Here is a 16,265-nt window from a genome sequence, read left to right as displayed (position 1 = left end):
TCACAATGTTGACCATGTGAACAGAATCCTGATGTGTTTATGTTTTGGCGCAAAACTAGTATTGGTACTTATAAAAACAAAGTTCACACTGCCGCTTAGAAATGCCACCATCTTACCATCCAGTTCATTTCTCATTTTTCCCAGAGACATCAGGAAGTTAATACGTGTTGATGCAATATATTGCTAAGGATTGGCACACCATTTTCCCTTTTGGAGTAAAAAAACTATGAAAGGACTTATCATGGAGAGTTGAAGTGTTAGTCGGAAATATTAAGCTTTGTGCAGATAGACATATTTTCTATATTCCAAAGTCGTAACTCGTCCAGTTTTGTTGTTATTCCCCAAAGGCCTCTTGTAATTCCTAATCTTTAAGTGCGGATAAAAATAACTTATAAACGAATTATAAATGCATTATTGAAACGAAGGAAAAAATTCACTGAAGCAGGCACTGACTATTCGAATTGGAGTTTGACTTTGAAATATTTGAGATATATTTGACATATGGCGTGCTTTTATGACAAAACCCAAGCAATTGTTGTTGTTGTTGCTGTTGTTGTAGCGATAAGATTGCTCCCCGAAGGCTTTGGGGGGTGTTATCGATGTGATGGTCCTTTGCCGGATACAGATCCGGTACGCTCCGGTACCACAGCACCATTAAGGTGCTAGCCCGACCATCTCGGGAACGATTTATGTGGCCACATTAAACCTTCAGCCCATTCCCTCCTTCCCCACCCCCAAGTTCCATGAGGAGCTTGGGGTCGCCAGAGCCTCGTCTGTTAGTGAAACAGGATTCGCCGCGGATAGGTGAGGTTGACAATTGGGTTTTGAGAAGCTATATATTGCGCTGGCAACCTGCAGGGTTGCGCTACCCAGCTCCTTGAATCTGGTATTTTAGTCGCCTCTTACGACAGGCATACCTACGGCGGGTATATTCTGATCCCCTAACCCGGGGGAGGGGGTTTCCCCTCAGGCCAGGGGTTTCTCAGGGGCCAGCCATTTAGACGTACTAAGGCATTTTTTTTTAATTCAGGAGATTCTTTAGTTGTTCCATGTGCAAATTTTAAGCCGAATTTCAAATGCAACGAATATTGATGAGACAATAAAAACATCAAACAAAAATGTATGTTTACATGAGTCCGAAATCGTAACGTTTTCGTGGTGACACTGATGAAGGTTCATCTTCAACAAGTCTTCCAACAATACCACCTTCACTGTATCAAAGTCCAGATTATTTAAACAGCTTCGATATCGGTACCGTGAATAATGAGTTTTTGCGATCTGAAGAAGTCAACGAAATAATTCGTTGAAGTCATCAAAAGTGTCCTGTTATTTTTCCACGTGATTGTCATGACGAAGCATCTCCTACCTCGTTGTTAAACAGAATCTTGCCAAATGGAGAGAAAATGGAGCGTGTCTGGTTAGTGTGGAGTGTCAGTAGCAATGCTTTTTATTGCCTACCATGTCGTCTGTTAAGCACCAATACTTTAAATCGACCTAAAATTTGTTGTCCTGGCGGATATTCGAAATTCCAAGTATGGATGAAGCTATACGATAAACTGCCATCACACGAAAATACTCAAGATCACATTAAATGTTATATTCAATGGCGATCTTTACAAAATCTAATTCAAAAGGAGGCTACAATTGATACACTTATCAATGAACAGCTAATCACTGAAACTCAAAAGTGGAAAGAAATTTTATATAGAATTTTGGACACTATTTTATTTTTGGTTGAAAGAGGCCTAGATTTCAAAGGCGAAAGTATATATCTTGGTGAACGAAACAATGGACTTTTTCGGCCATCTAAGATCTCATAAGCCATTAGGATCCCATACTTAGAGATCATTTGGAGAAAGTTAGGATTTCACAACAGCAGCACAAACGTTTACAAGTTCATTATCTTTCCGCAGACATTCAGATAGAGTTTACAGAAATTTTTGCAAAGCGCGTGAGGGAAACTATATTAGATCAAGGCAAGAAAGCTAAGTATTTTGCTCTTATAGTTGACGCTATGCCTGATGCTAGTCACGTTGACTGCGCTCATTTTGCGCTAACTCAATTTCAATTCGAAAGCAACAAATTTTACAATTCAAAAACGGTTTTTGGCTTTCGTGAATTGTAACCAAAAAAAACTGGTCAGAAAATCGCTAATCTAATTTGCCATACTCTAGGTAAACATGAAATCCCATTAAAAGATTTCCGGGCACAAGGGTACGATAACGGCGCCAATATGAAAGGAGCTTACAACGGAGCACTACGCCGCATTCTCAACAAAAACTCGAATGCTGATTACTCGCCTTGTGCAACCCACATTCTCAATTTATGTGGTGTTGATGGTGCATGCTCATGTTGTACGGCTGCATTTTACTTTCTTCGGAGTTGTACAAAAATGTTTTACTATTCTCAGCAGCACTCCACAACGATGGGATATCCTCAAAAAAATGTACCTAACTCTCTTCATAGTCTTTTAGACAAAAGCCAAATTTGACTGCGCAAGCATACGGCGATGTTACCGGCATTCTGAAGTACATCAACAAGTTCAAATGTATCTTGCTGTCCTCAATTTGGTTCAAAATACTGACTACCATTAATGAAAGAAACGTGGTCCTCCAAGCTAGAGACGCCACCATAGATGTTGAGGTCCGACATCTAGATGCCTTATTAGCTGATTTGAAGTTGATCAGGAACCAATGGTAAACAATTTTAAACGAATGCAAAACAGTTGCTATTCAATTGAACATCTCGCCAAAGTTTTCGGACATTCGAAATAGAAAACCCAAAAGACGTTCTGAAGATAATTTAACTGACATGATTACGGATGATTCAGAGTCTGATTTTAAAAACAATACATTTCTGGTGATCGTTGATTCGGTAATCATTGGCATTACTGAACGATTTCCGGCTATGAGAAATTTGAGCGAGCCTTTTTCTTTTTGTGGCAATATGAAGGCATGGATTCGGGCGATCGCAGCAAAATTTGTCGAAAAATACAAGTGAGACATTTCTCAAAGCTTAGAATGCGAAATAATTCATTTGAAACACATTTACGAAGCAAATTTTGATAAAAGTCTGTCACGATTGGAATTGCTAAATGCCATCTGCATATGTTCAAAATCTGTATACAATTTTTCCCAACATTTGTGTTGTTTTACTTATCTTTTGCACTATACCTGTCACTGTAGCTAGTGCAGAACGTTCCTTCAGCGTCCTTTCAAGAATCAAAAACTTTCATAGGTCGTGTTCATCTAAAGAGCGAGTTTTAGGACTTTCCATGCTTTGCGTTGAATCCGTTTTGGCAAGACAGTTAAATTTTGATATTATTATAAAAAAATGTTGCAGCGAAAAAAGCAATAAAAGCCACTCTTTGATATCGGAACCTTCTATATTGAATATTTAAAATTTATAATCATCATTAAATTTATCAGAAATGTATTAAAATGTTACCAAATAAGTAGAAAATATTATTTAAAACAATATGTGGCTGTTAAAAGAGAATTGTATTTCTACGTTACAATAAAATAGTATAAATAATAAATATTCTGTGTTAATTTTATTGTCATCTCTTAGTCCAAAAATCATTTAGTTGATGTGGCAAAATTTTTTTGATGTAATCCATCAATAATGATTCATGAATGAGACGTCATTAATTCAAGTTCATCAAATGTATTAGTGGATTCTTTATAGGGGGCCCATAAATTGTTTAGTCCGGGGCCCGGATTTTCTCTCTAAGGCCCTGGATGTGGATCACACCGTTGTAGACCTCTACATAAAAAGCTGCAGCTCTCCTCTCTAAGTGACATACATCCGATCATTAGAGGGTTGCAGCAAAGAAATCAAAATAGTCAGGTCTCTAAACCAGAAACTCAAACAAACGGCGCGTAGTAGCAACGAAACGGGACAAAGGAAACGCTGCGGTACTCATGTACATAAAAACTAATACCAGCAGAGCTATAAGGCAATCTAGTCGCAAGATTATAACTTATCTCTTAACTTAAGTGTACAAATAAGAGGTTTTATAAGAAAACTCGGAAGAACAGTAGCTTGCTGAACTCAAACTTTGCGAACGACATTTTTGAAATCAAATATTTTTCCCTATACAAAAACAAAGGCGTCAGATGTGTTCTTCGAACCCTTTTAATAACTATGCGAAACAAAAAGAAGATAACTGATTCGAGCACAAAAACGCCAGAACCCACACTCAGAGAAAAACGCCGTTCTAAAATCCAGCACCACCGGACTCAACTCAAGCTTTTCATGTTCTTACTTTTTTGTTCTTGAAAAACGAACGACCTGTTCTTAAAAAAACAACCTTGTTCTTGAACTGACACCATTTTCTTGAAAAAAGAACGGCCGGTCTTAAAATATGAACAAATGTTCTATTAATGAGAACGATGTTCTTAAATCAAGCCCAAGAAAAAAAAAAAACGGTACAATTCGTGTGCACTACAATGTTAAATACACCATTTGGCACCAGCTATCAAGCAGTTGTAGTGGCCCAGCAGCTATGATGTTGCGCTTGCGATCATGTTGCGCGAGTTCGATCACCGCCAAACTCTGAATTTTTTAAAACAATTTTTTTTTGTTCTATTTTTTTAACTCTTATTTTTCGTTAAGTTCCATTCACATATCCACAGGTAATTCTCAAACTTGTTATGAAATGTTTTAAGTATATATGCAGATTACATCTTTAAATAAGAATAATTTCTCAATAAGAGAAATATATGAGAAAATGCTTATTATGCATTTTTTCTTAAACTTTTGAATTTTAATAACGATTTTTTGTTGTAAATATTCTTTATTTATGACAAAAATATTATTATTAATAAAAATTAAATAAATATATTTAAAAAAATACTTTCCCTCCCACCAAAGATCAAGCACGAACCGTTCTTAAATTGAGACCGAAAAATGTTAAATCGGCCCCAAATCGTTCTCGAAGCGTGAGAACGAAAAAATCCTAAATCAAGCCCAAGTAGTGCTTGAAATGAGCACAGAAGGTTCACACATCAATAACAAGGTGGTCATAAAATACGAACGGTGTGCTTGGAAAAACTGTTCTTAAAACAAGCCCATCGGTCACAAGTTAAGAAAAAATGTACTTAACAGACTTTTGTCAACGAATGTTCTTAATTTTGAACTTGTTTCGTTCGTTTTAGAACGATTTTTTCTCTGAGTGCAGGAGAAAACAAATTCGAATCATTGACTTCTACCTACTAACGAACCACATACAGAAATTAGCGATTGCGTTTCCAAATTAAAAGTAAGATTGCAATACAACATTGCATTGCAACATCAATATTTAAGATCGATAGAGTGGTTTTGTTTCTCCCAATTCAAGCATTTTGTGCTAAGTATTTCATTTTTTGAGTGTTTCAATCAACGCACCTCCACTAGATCCGCCTCTGTCTACTGACATACTTCTCATAATAAAATTAAAACCTAAAAATAAATTTATTTATTTTTAAAAATAAATTTTTTTTAATATATTTTGGATGCTACCTATTTCAGCTATTAATCTGCTTAGTAGATAGTTATTAAAAATTCATTTTTTCTTTATTGCATTTAGGCTACATTTAACACGCATGCGCCCCTCCCGCCTCTTCAATAATCAAATTTTAGTTTTTATTAAATTTTTATTGTAGCGGTGTTTGGTTAAATGATTGCTTTGTAATAAAAAATGCTTTAGTCAATAAAAAAAAAAAAACTGTAAAATAATGCTTAGAAATATGGCAATACAAATTTTGAGCTTAGCATGAATTTAATTTTTTCACACACACTATTTATATGTATGTACTCGTATGTATGTAATCTAAATATGATTTTCAGTCGGTGCTACAAATAGCTGAAAACGATCCGGGATTATCGCTGCTGTTGCTACATTTGAATGCAAATCTCAAGGCTGTCTTCAATGATCCCAAGTCAATGTTTCTTGATACGACCGTTAGAGAGTTCCTCTTCGACGGTGTGCGTTTCTGCATCAATACAAATGGCATTGCCAAGGCTATTTGTAATCAAATTAAAGAGGGTGGCTCCAAGACAATACGCGAGCTAAGTGACGGAAGTTTGGCATTTTCGTTTTTCAATCATGTGAGTATTTACGTTAATTATGTCGCACGCTTTGCTGAGTAATAATTTCATTCAATTTTGTTGTTGTAGAAAAATGGCACTGGCAAAGAGGTGTACGAGGTGCATACCGGCAAAGGTGATGCTTCCCGTGTACTCGAAATTCAAAAGCTAGACGATTCACATAATCTACAGGTGTGGCTTAATGGCTCTGAGGGTGAAACTTCAATGTGTAATCAAATTAATGGCACTGATGCTTCATCATATCCGCCGTTTCGTAAACGTGGCGACTCTATGTACATATTCAGCGCTGACATTTGTCGTTCGGTGCAATTATTCTATCAGAATGATATTCAATATGAAGGTATACCCGGTTTTCGTTATTCGATTGGTGAAAATTTTATAAATGATATCGGTCCAGAACATGATAATGAATGTTTTTGTGTTGATAAGTTGGCGAATGTGATAAAACGAAAAAATGGTTGCTTATACGCAGGCGCTTTGGATTTAACAACGTGTCTGGGTAAGTATTGAATATGTGACCTGGAATCATGAAACGACCCTATTGTGTGAAAACAGGTTTTCGAGAAAATCGCGTTTAAAGTTTTTGTTTAGCTTGACTCTGTGTAGCGGCTGGCCGTTGTAAACGAATTTTGTAATCAAAGCTTGAAATTTGGAATATAGTTCAGAACCCGATGACAATGAAATAATAAGAAAAAACTCCGATAGGTGGCGCATGGATCGAAATATTTCAAAAAATCCTCACTCACACTCCTCCCCTCCTACCTACGCCCTTGAACTTATCTACTATTGTATTGTCGTCAGTCCATGATAAGTCTGTTATATTTAAATCAAATCTGATTGTATACAATAAGAAAACCCCTAAATTTCACCCCTACGTCATTGAACTCATCTAATCATTATATTTTCAGGCTGTTCGACAAGACCTTCGAAAACTGCAATTAGGGGCTACACTCTCGGGGTGATTTTGGGTCGACCCCTCAATCATTCCGACGTTTTTTTCGGGGCTACCTCGGAATAAGTTTTATTAAATTTGAAGACTTATTCAGTTTTATTTTTCGCGGTTTATTCAAGATCATTACGGAATCATTTCAGGATTGATTTTGGAGTCATTTAGACCGCTATCTCCGGATTGTTCAGGCTATTCCAGATTATTTTGGCGCTATTTTCAAGATAGCGGAGATATATTTCGGTACTGTTTTCAAGATGACTTAGGGAATATTTTGCGGTATATACCAAATACTGGAAAGAGGAGAGACCTGTGTATGCAACATAAATTCTTGAATATCTTCTCTGGCAACAAATATTAAAAATCATATCAGTTTAAATTTGTCACGGAGACCTTATAAAGGTTAAGTATTAAACACCAAAAACTAAATTTCATTTATTAACTATAATTTTCTTAGAATAGGAACGCAACGTTCCCAAAGTTCTTGAAAAACTTAGTATTCAAACAAATTTTATAAATTATATAGCTAAAGATTTTTAGACAATACGATTTATTTAATATTATATAACTGATTAAAATTAAACTCATTTGGGATATATCTAGAGTCAAAACTAAGTTTATCAATACAGCTATTTCATGTTTTTGACGATTTGATTTTCTACGGACTGTCAAATCTGTCGGTCTTCTTTCTTGTTCAGGCTTCCTTCTTAAGAAACACTGTTCTCGAATCTGTAATGTTAGAGAACGACTGAAAACACACTGAAGAAACATAGCGTCCTCAAATGAGACCCAGCTATCAAATCGAGAAAAACTATAGTTCTCCAATAGCACTCTAATGTGTTTCTCTAATGGGATCCTAATGTGAATTTGCAATAGTTCTCTAATCACTCTCAACTCAATTACTATTGTAGTTCTCCAACAATTTTCTCGTGTCGAGATAACGTGCCTACATAAAAGTTCCATAACGTTAGAGACTGTTATTGTTATTGGGATATTTGGGTATATGAATAAGTAAAGTTCGAAAATGAAGATAATTTCCGAGCCAGCAAAACAGCTACCTTTGGTACTTTCGGTTTTTCAGCAGATTGAACTTGAACTGATATACGAGCCATAAAATTCAAGGTGGGAACTAAAAATTATATAGACAATTCTATGCTTTAATCCAATTTTTATATTAGAAATAAAGGAAACGACTCGAATTATAAAATTTTACATGATTATTACACTCTTGTGAATTGCCCAATAGTTTCTTTTTTTTTTTAATTTTTTTAGTAAAAATATAACATTCTGTTTTGTTTTATTATCTAAAATTCTTTATTGTTGTACAAAGAGAAACAGAGAAACCACCAAAGCTAAGCTGATTGACTCATTTCAGATGTCGCTGTTCAGGGCAATTATGGCCCGAACTGTCAGCCATTTTATCATCTGATAGTTGGTTCGGCCTTTTGCTAAATTCTTTCGATAGGATGCAAACATTTTACTGACAAAACTACTCGAGGTCAGGTTTTTATAGACGATATTATAAATATATACAAAAGCAAGATTTATCCTTTTAGTGCTTATAGAATTTACGTAAAACCGTGTAATCTTATAAGAACTTTTCAGCATCTGATTTAGCCTTACCTTTCAAAATATTTATATTATTTGAATCACCCTGTATATTTCAACACTTCCAAATAGCCGCGGAATATTATAAAGTGTATTAAAGTAGGTATATATATTTTTTTTACTTAAGGCAATTGACACTTCGAATGAATGGACATTGAACTATTACACTGAAAGAAAAAGACTGGTAAAATCAACCGAAATACCGGTCAATTCAACCGAAATTTCTGTCATTTTTTATCCATCGCAACAAGATGTTGAATCAACTGCGCACAAATCGCTGATTCGTAATTGACCGTTTTAGTAGTCAAAAGAACAAAAAAGATGTTGCGACAGCTTTGTATGAAAGTACCTATGTTGCCATATAAATAAATAAATGTAAGGCGCGATAACCTCCGAAGATATTTTAGGCCGAACTTCTCTTCCAATTTGCGTCGTGCTCCTTTTTAAATTTTCTTACAAATTGGCGGGACGCGACCTACTTGTTTTATGCCGACTCCGAACGGCATCTGCAAGGCATATGCGTTTTCACTGAGAGCATTTCGTGGCAGAAATACACTCGGAATGCTTGCCGAACACTGCCGAGAGGCGACCCCGCTTAGAAAATGTTTCTTCTAATTGAAAAGACCCAGGGTCTTCGGTGTGGTAGGCGGAGCACACAGGCGGAGTAGTCACAAAACTGATTCTCAATTCTTTCAGTTGCAGTTTCTTCTCTCGCATGTAGTTGCCACACTTGATTGTTTCGAACAAAACTTGTAGTATAAATGTTTGACGTAACATTTTAAAAAGAGAACTTGTAAGTTATAGAAAAGTAAAGAATAAAATCGCAGGAAGGTAATTCATCACTGGAGTAACTTTACATGTAATTCGGCAAGTTTAATTTTAGTAACACTTTAAGTTGAAAGGATTCAAAAACAACTCAAACTTTTATTTTGTCGGAAACATCAACATTAAAAAAGGATGTTTTTTATTATCTTATTAGATTCGTTCGCGTGAGTAAAAACTTTAACAAAATGTTACTAACTTTGGAAAAATCCTGTTCGTTCAAACAAAACTTTTGCAACAAGAGGGCGCAATTTTGCATTTCGCATGGACGAGAAGTTGCAAAATTGTACCCATAAATAGGTGTCCCGGTATCTCATAATTTTTTGCACAGTAAATTCAAAAAAGGGTTTTTTTCGGTTTGTATTGATAACTGAAAAATTAGTTTTTTGTTGTTTTCCCATTTTGTGTTTTTTTTCGATTTGCTGGTTTTCTTATTTTGGTGTTTTTTTTTAACAAGTGGCACCATCGGCATTAGTACAAAGTAGAGAGCGCAGTGAGCGTAAAATTCTCTTTGAAATTTGCTCATGTATTGACAGTTGATCGCCGTTGAAATGACCTGTAAGATCAGTTGTGTTAACAGAAAAATCAGTTAGATTGATTAGGAATGTGTCAATTTTACAAAATTTTGATAACTTAGGAGCGACAGTTTCTCTTCTTTTGAAATGACTAAACTAATTTGTTCACTTGACAAAGAACTCGGTCGACCACAATTCGATCAATTTCGCCGTATCTCCGTTAAGTCAAGAACAACAGAACCGATTTGTTGATTTTACTAAACCCATTTCTTTCAGTGTAGTGGTTAGCCTGTGCAATTTTTTTTTTTTTTCATTAGCTACGATATTTTTCTAAGTCGGTCCTCTTGCTTAAATCGCTTTCCACTTCGTCTACCCCTTTAGTCACTCCACCTAATTTGATTAGATTAGAAATTCAAATTAGCATAAATATCTTCATAGAATATCTTAATAGATATTTATGCTATATGTGTATGCATGTACATTAGTTAGTTTTATAAAACAAAATGAATTTTTTTCAAGTCGCAAAAAATCTGGAAGAACTTTGGAAGAATAGTTGAATTTCCAAGTGTGAAATCTTACAAAACCAAAGCTTAAATCTCTCAGTATTCTGCACACATGACCCAAGGACGCCGCATTCAATCACTAAATGCAAATTAAAAGTAAACTAGATAATAAGTTTGTTTAGAGAAATGTATTTGTGCGATGCCACCATGCAAGAAAAATACCATGGTTACTTTGTTGCATAAATGTCGTTCCACAGTGTAATTACCCCAAAGGGGATTTAATGGTAAATTTTTTCTGTAACGGTCTAATGTGCTTATGAGTTCGTTCGTCTATTTCTAGTTAAGCTAAGATGTGCTGCAAACACAAAAGTAGCGAGCACAAAAGGGTAGGGGTGTGAAACGTGTGTGCTATCTGAAGAAACCATCAAATTGCAGTGCCATCAAACAAAAGTGTTCGGCTCCTTAATCAATAAAATTAAATTAAATATGTTGTATCTGCTTGTTTATTTGTTTTATCATAAAATAGCAAAGCGCACTTTGACAAAAACAAAACCTAAACAAGCTGTCCAGCTAAACGCGAAATCAACTATAAAACAAATGACTTATCTTTCACACGTTCGATTATTATTTTAACTCGAATCATTAATTCATAATTTGTGCGGAAATAAAATACAATTTTTGTTACACCAACAACTTATAATGACAGCTGATGGATGATGTTGTCCCCACAGTAGAGGTGGGGGGGGTTCAAATAACAGAAGTAAATGCCGATGCTACAACGTTGTTATTGTGTTAAATGAAATCATATCAATAACACTTAGAACTATATAATTGTTTATTGTTTGTATGTATACAAATACCTGAGCGAATCAACGTTTTGGCGCAAACAAACACTCAAATAGTATTTTGCGGTACCCTTTGAGTTAGCGAGGAAGGGCCAAAATTAGCCACTAGTGCTGCTCTTAAAACATTGTTTGGCATCGTCATTCACTGAAGAGATGTAAAATCAAACAACAAAACTTAATAGATATATGTACACGTTAGACCCTAAGAGAAAATTTAAAGTTCATCTTCCACCTGAAATAAAAAAAAAAATAATAATTATTTCCATATTTTTGCTAAATTCAGGCAGCACAATATCGGTAAATCTATTTTAAGTAATCTAGTTAGATCAACTCCCGTTCAATGGAAAGCAGTTTTAGCTGGGTAGGAGCAGAGTAAGGTTTTTGCTAAAATAGTAGAACGGAAAGGAAAGGAAAGAAACGTAAGGAAATGATAACAGATGTCATCGACGAATCATCGGATTGTTTTCGACGGTTTATGGGCGTGCTATACATTTCGTGTTATCGGTGTGCTAACGGCGTGGTATAGACGAATTCGCGATGTTTGTAAATTTGTTATCGATAGAAAATAGTTCAATAAGTTATCGGTTTGTTATCGAATAAATATCGAAAAGTTATAGATTTGCGATCGAAAGATATCGTTTTATTCGATAAATTATAAATTTCCTATTACAAAGTTATCGATTTATTATCGAAAGCTTTTCGGTTTTCTATCCAAAATATATCGACTTAGTATCGAAAAAATATCGGATTGTTATGTAAAAGTTATCGACTTGCTGTCGCAAGAGATTACTCTTTTTGTTATTATTTTGTTGTTAAAAGTTATCAATATTATGGAAAAGTTATCGATAATAAATCAATAGTTTTTCGATAACGAACAAATGTTTTTCTATAACGAATCGATCACTTTTCGATAGCAAGTCGATAACTCGCCGATAATGCATCAACAGTTGATGTCGATAACAAGTCGACGACAATCCGTTTATAATAACAGCCCGATAACTTAATGCTCAATTGTTCCTAAATAGCTCCGAAATGATCTCGAAATAATCCCTAACATACTTATTCCACAAATTATCCCAAAATGGCTCCGGAAAGATGCCGAAATAGTCCCATAACGATCTCCAAATAGTCCCGACCTAACCTCGAAATTGTCCCGAAATGATTAAGTAAAAATAACCATTAAGATATTACTTCAACCGACCCTTCCGGGAATGTATTGAACTTTCTAGGGCATCATCATTTTTATCGAAAATGCCTTGCAAAAATATTTCATAACAAGTGGAGTTCCCCTACCTTTTACCTTTTGATACGCTCTAATGCTAAACTTTAACTTGCTTGTGTATGATTTATCCACCTCATTTAAATATAACTGTTATCATGTACATATATATGGAAGTAATTTTGTAGAAGGCTAAACAAATCAACTGCTGCCTATTCAATAATTAAACTTACAAACCGATTAAGAAGCTTGCGACGGTGAACTGTCTTGAGTTATGAGTCAATTTATTTTCATAGGCTCACACATACAATCATAAGTATGTATGAAATATCACTAAATAAAATATTGAGCGTTTGATCTTTTGCGTTTTAACTACAATACTTCGAACAAGGCGTTAATGAACGCATTAGTTGAACCAAACTGGTTGTCTTGTACATTTGTTTTTTAGTGATTCTTAGTTAGAATTAATAATTTTCTTAAAATATAATTTTTTGGGAAGGGTTACTCGACCAGCTTTTATTAATTAATGTGGTAGGTTTGGATATCATCATTAAACAGTTGCTCACCAGTTGCTTGGCAGAAACGATACAACTCAAAAAGAGTGTTAACAATGTGCTTTATTCTTGATGTCCTTAACGGTGGTTAAGTTACGACGCTACGTCTTCAAGTCGAAAGTTTTCTCCCAGTGAACAGATGGGAGAGCCGGGCGTAGTAATCATAACCTAAATATTTCGTGATCTGTCTATGATCTGCTTCTCGATGGCAAAATTTTCATATTTCAAATTTTTTCTTCCCTGACACAAAGTAGTGATCGGAGTCGATATTTAGAACTCGTAGCGTACGCATATCCGTGACATGGCACAATGCCTGCCATCAGTAAGACGTAAGCGATTTGGTTTTGCGACAGCCAAGAAGCTTAGTATACCAGATACTTAGCTGGAAGCAGTTACTGGAGATGACCATATTTAAAGATTTTATATTGGGGATGCAGAATTTTTCGTCTTTAGGACCACGATCCCTTCATTCCCACCCTGGCGTTAAAGTCGTCAAGCAGATGTTATGGTTGGAACATTTTGGGACATTACAGACATGAACGACAATACTTGACGGCGAAAACTTTTTTTCACCACAAAAAACAACATCGTGCCTTCGAATTTCGCTTTCCTCCTGATGGCCATTGTTGCAGACGTCGCATGGCTTTTTTGATGTTCTACCTTGCCTCGTCCATTGTGCTTTTTCTATGGCAATGATGTCAACTTTTACCTTTACGAGGACGTCAACCAGACGGGCAGCTATACCATCTCCTGCAATGGTGCGAGCATTACATGTACATGTTTTAAACGCTTGACGCTCCGTGTGCTACTTGGTCCCGGATCTTTGGTATCCGGGCGGCACTGCAACCAGCCTACCAGCGCATGCCGGCGTCGTCATTTTATCATTGTTAGTGGGTTCTAATCCCAGCGGAAAATCCATGTACGGCATTTGGCCTTAGTTGCTTCTTCCACCGCACTGCGGGTATTCCTAAGCACCATAACCCAATGGGGTGGATGTTCTCTCTCAGTTGATTAAACGAAAGCGTGTAAACGTGTATGCAAAACTGATTACATTGACATATAACTCGTCAATAAACTTTAATTTAAAATTGTTTAAATAAATTTTGTTTAAATAACGATGTAAATATGTAAACAACAGATCGAAGTACGTTTAACTGTTTTAAATAATATTATTGTAAACAAGTAAGGAAGGCTAACTTCGGGTGTAACCGAACATTACATACTCAGCTGACAGCTATGGAGACAAAATAAGGGAAATCACCATGTAGGAAAATGAACCTAGGGCAGGGCCGTAGAGAAAAAATTCGGGCCCGGGACTAAAGAGTTTACGGGCCCCCTTATAAAAAATCCACCAATAACTCCATTTGATTAACTTGAATTAATGACGTCTCATTCATGAATCATTATTGATGGATTACATCAAACAAATTTTTTGCCACATCAACTAAATGATTTTTGGACTAAGAGCTGACAATAAAATTAACACAGAATATTTACTATTTATACTAGTTTATTGTAAGGTAGAAATAAAATTCTCTTTTAACAGCCACATATTGTTTCAAATAATCTTTTCTTGGTATTTGGTAACATTTTAATACATTTCTGATAAATTTAATGATGAATATAAATTTTAATTATTCAATATAGAAGGTTCCGATATCAAAGAGTGGATTTTCTTATAATAATATAAAAATTTAACTGTATTGCCAAAATGGATTCAACACAAAGCATGGAAAGTCCTAAAACTCGCTCTTTAGATGAACACGATCTATGAAAGTTTTTGATTCTTGAAAGGACGCTGAAGGAACGTTCTGCACTAGCTACAGTGACAGGTATAGTGCAAAAGATACGTAAAGCAACACAAATGGTGGGGAAAATTTTATACAGATTTTAAAAATAGATGGCATTTAACAATTCCAATGCTGACAGACCTTTATCAAAATTTGCTTCGTAAATGTGTTTCAAGTGAATTATTTCGCATTCTAAGCTTTGAGAAACGTCCGACTTGAATTTTTCTACAAATTTGGCTGCGCGCGCCCGAACCGTAGTTTCAGCCATGTCTTCAAATTGCCACTCTGAATCATCCGTAATCATCTCATTTAAATTATCTTCAGAACGTCTTTTGGGTTTTCTATTTCGAATGTCCGGAAACTTTGGCGAGATGTTCAATTGAATAGCAACTGTTTTGCATTCGCTTAAAATTGTTTCCCATTGGTTCCTGATAACTTCAAATCAGCTAATAAGGCATCTAGATGTCGGACCTCAACATCTATGGTGGCGGCTCTAGCTTGGAGGACCACGTTTCTTTCATTAATGGTAGTCAGTATTTTGAACCAAATTGAGTACAGCAAGATACATTCGAACTTGTTGATGCACTTGAGAATGCCGGTAACATCGCTGTATGCTTGCGCAGTCAAATTTGGTTTTTGGCTGAAAGACTATGAAGAGACCTCGGTACATTTTTTTTTTTTTTTTGAGGATGTCCCATCGTTGTGGAGTGCTGCTGAAAATAAAAAAACATTTTTGTACAACTCCGAAGAAAGTACAACATTCTGCAGCATCAACACCACATAAATTGAGACTGTGGGTTGCACAAGGCGAGTAATCAGCATTCCAATTTTTGTCGAGAATGTGACGTAGTGTTCCGTTGTAAGCTCCTTTCATATTGGCGCCGTTATCACACCCTTGTGCACAACAATCTTCAATCAAGTATGGCAAATTAGATCAGCGATTTTCTGACCAGTTTTTTGGTTACAATTCGCGAAAGCCAAAAAACGTTCTTGAATTGTAAAATTTGTTGCTTTCGAATTAAAATTGAGTTAACGCAAAATGAACGCAGTCAACGTGACTAGCATCAGGCATAGCATCAACGATAATAGCAAAATACTTGGATTTCTTGCCAGTGAGCTGCACGTATTCATGTTTTAAGGTTATTAGTGGACTAACCAAAAAATTAGTATTAGTGCGTACACAAACAAAGAATATCAAGCACTTATATCCACTAAAACACATTTACATAGTCATGCTTCGTAAAATGAATAACCGCTTATAAGCCACGAAGCAGTTCAGTACTCAATTGTCTTATTGAGCAAGAAAGTCAACTGTGTTATACGAAAACACTAATTTGAATCAGTATGACTAACAGTACAATAAAATGAATATA

At 35.5% G+C, this 16,265-nt stretch overlaps 1 protein-coding gene across 9 annotated transcripts in view; it reads left to right on the top strand.

Annotated features, from left to right (window-relative positions):
* The window catches only part of Snmp2 (Sensory neuron membrane protein 2), a 133,904-nt gene that overhangs the window by 83,037 nt on the left and 34,602 nt on the right, over positions 1-16,265 (top strand). For all 9 annotated transcript variants that reach the window (XM_067790224.1, XM_067790222.1, XM_067790226.1 and 6 more), the window contains 2 exons: positions 5,830-6,090; positions 6,160-6,589. In XM_067790224.1, the coding sequence (XP_067646325.1) occupies positions 5,830-6,090; positions 6,160-6,589 (691 nt within the window). The remainder of the gene's footprint in view (positions 1-5,829; positions 6,091-6,159; positions 6,590-16,265) is intronic.

This window comes from Eurosta solidaginis, chromosome 5, assembly GCF_040869045.1.
Source record: "Eurosta solidaginis isolate ZX-2024a chromosome 5, ASM4086904v1, whole genome shotgun sequence".
NCBI lineage: Eukaryota > Metazoa > Arthropoda > Insecta > Diptera > Tephritidae > Eurosta > Eurosta solidaginis.
Note: the sequence above shows the minus strand (reverse complement) of the source record. Positions and strands in the feature narration are given on the sequence as shown.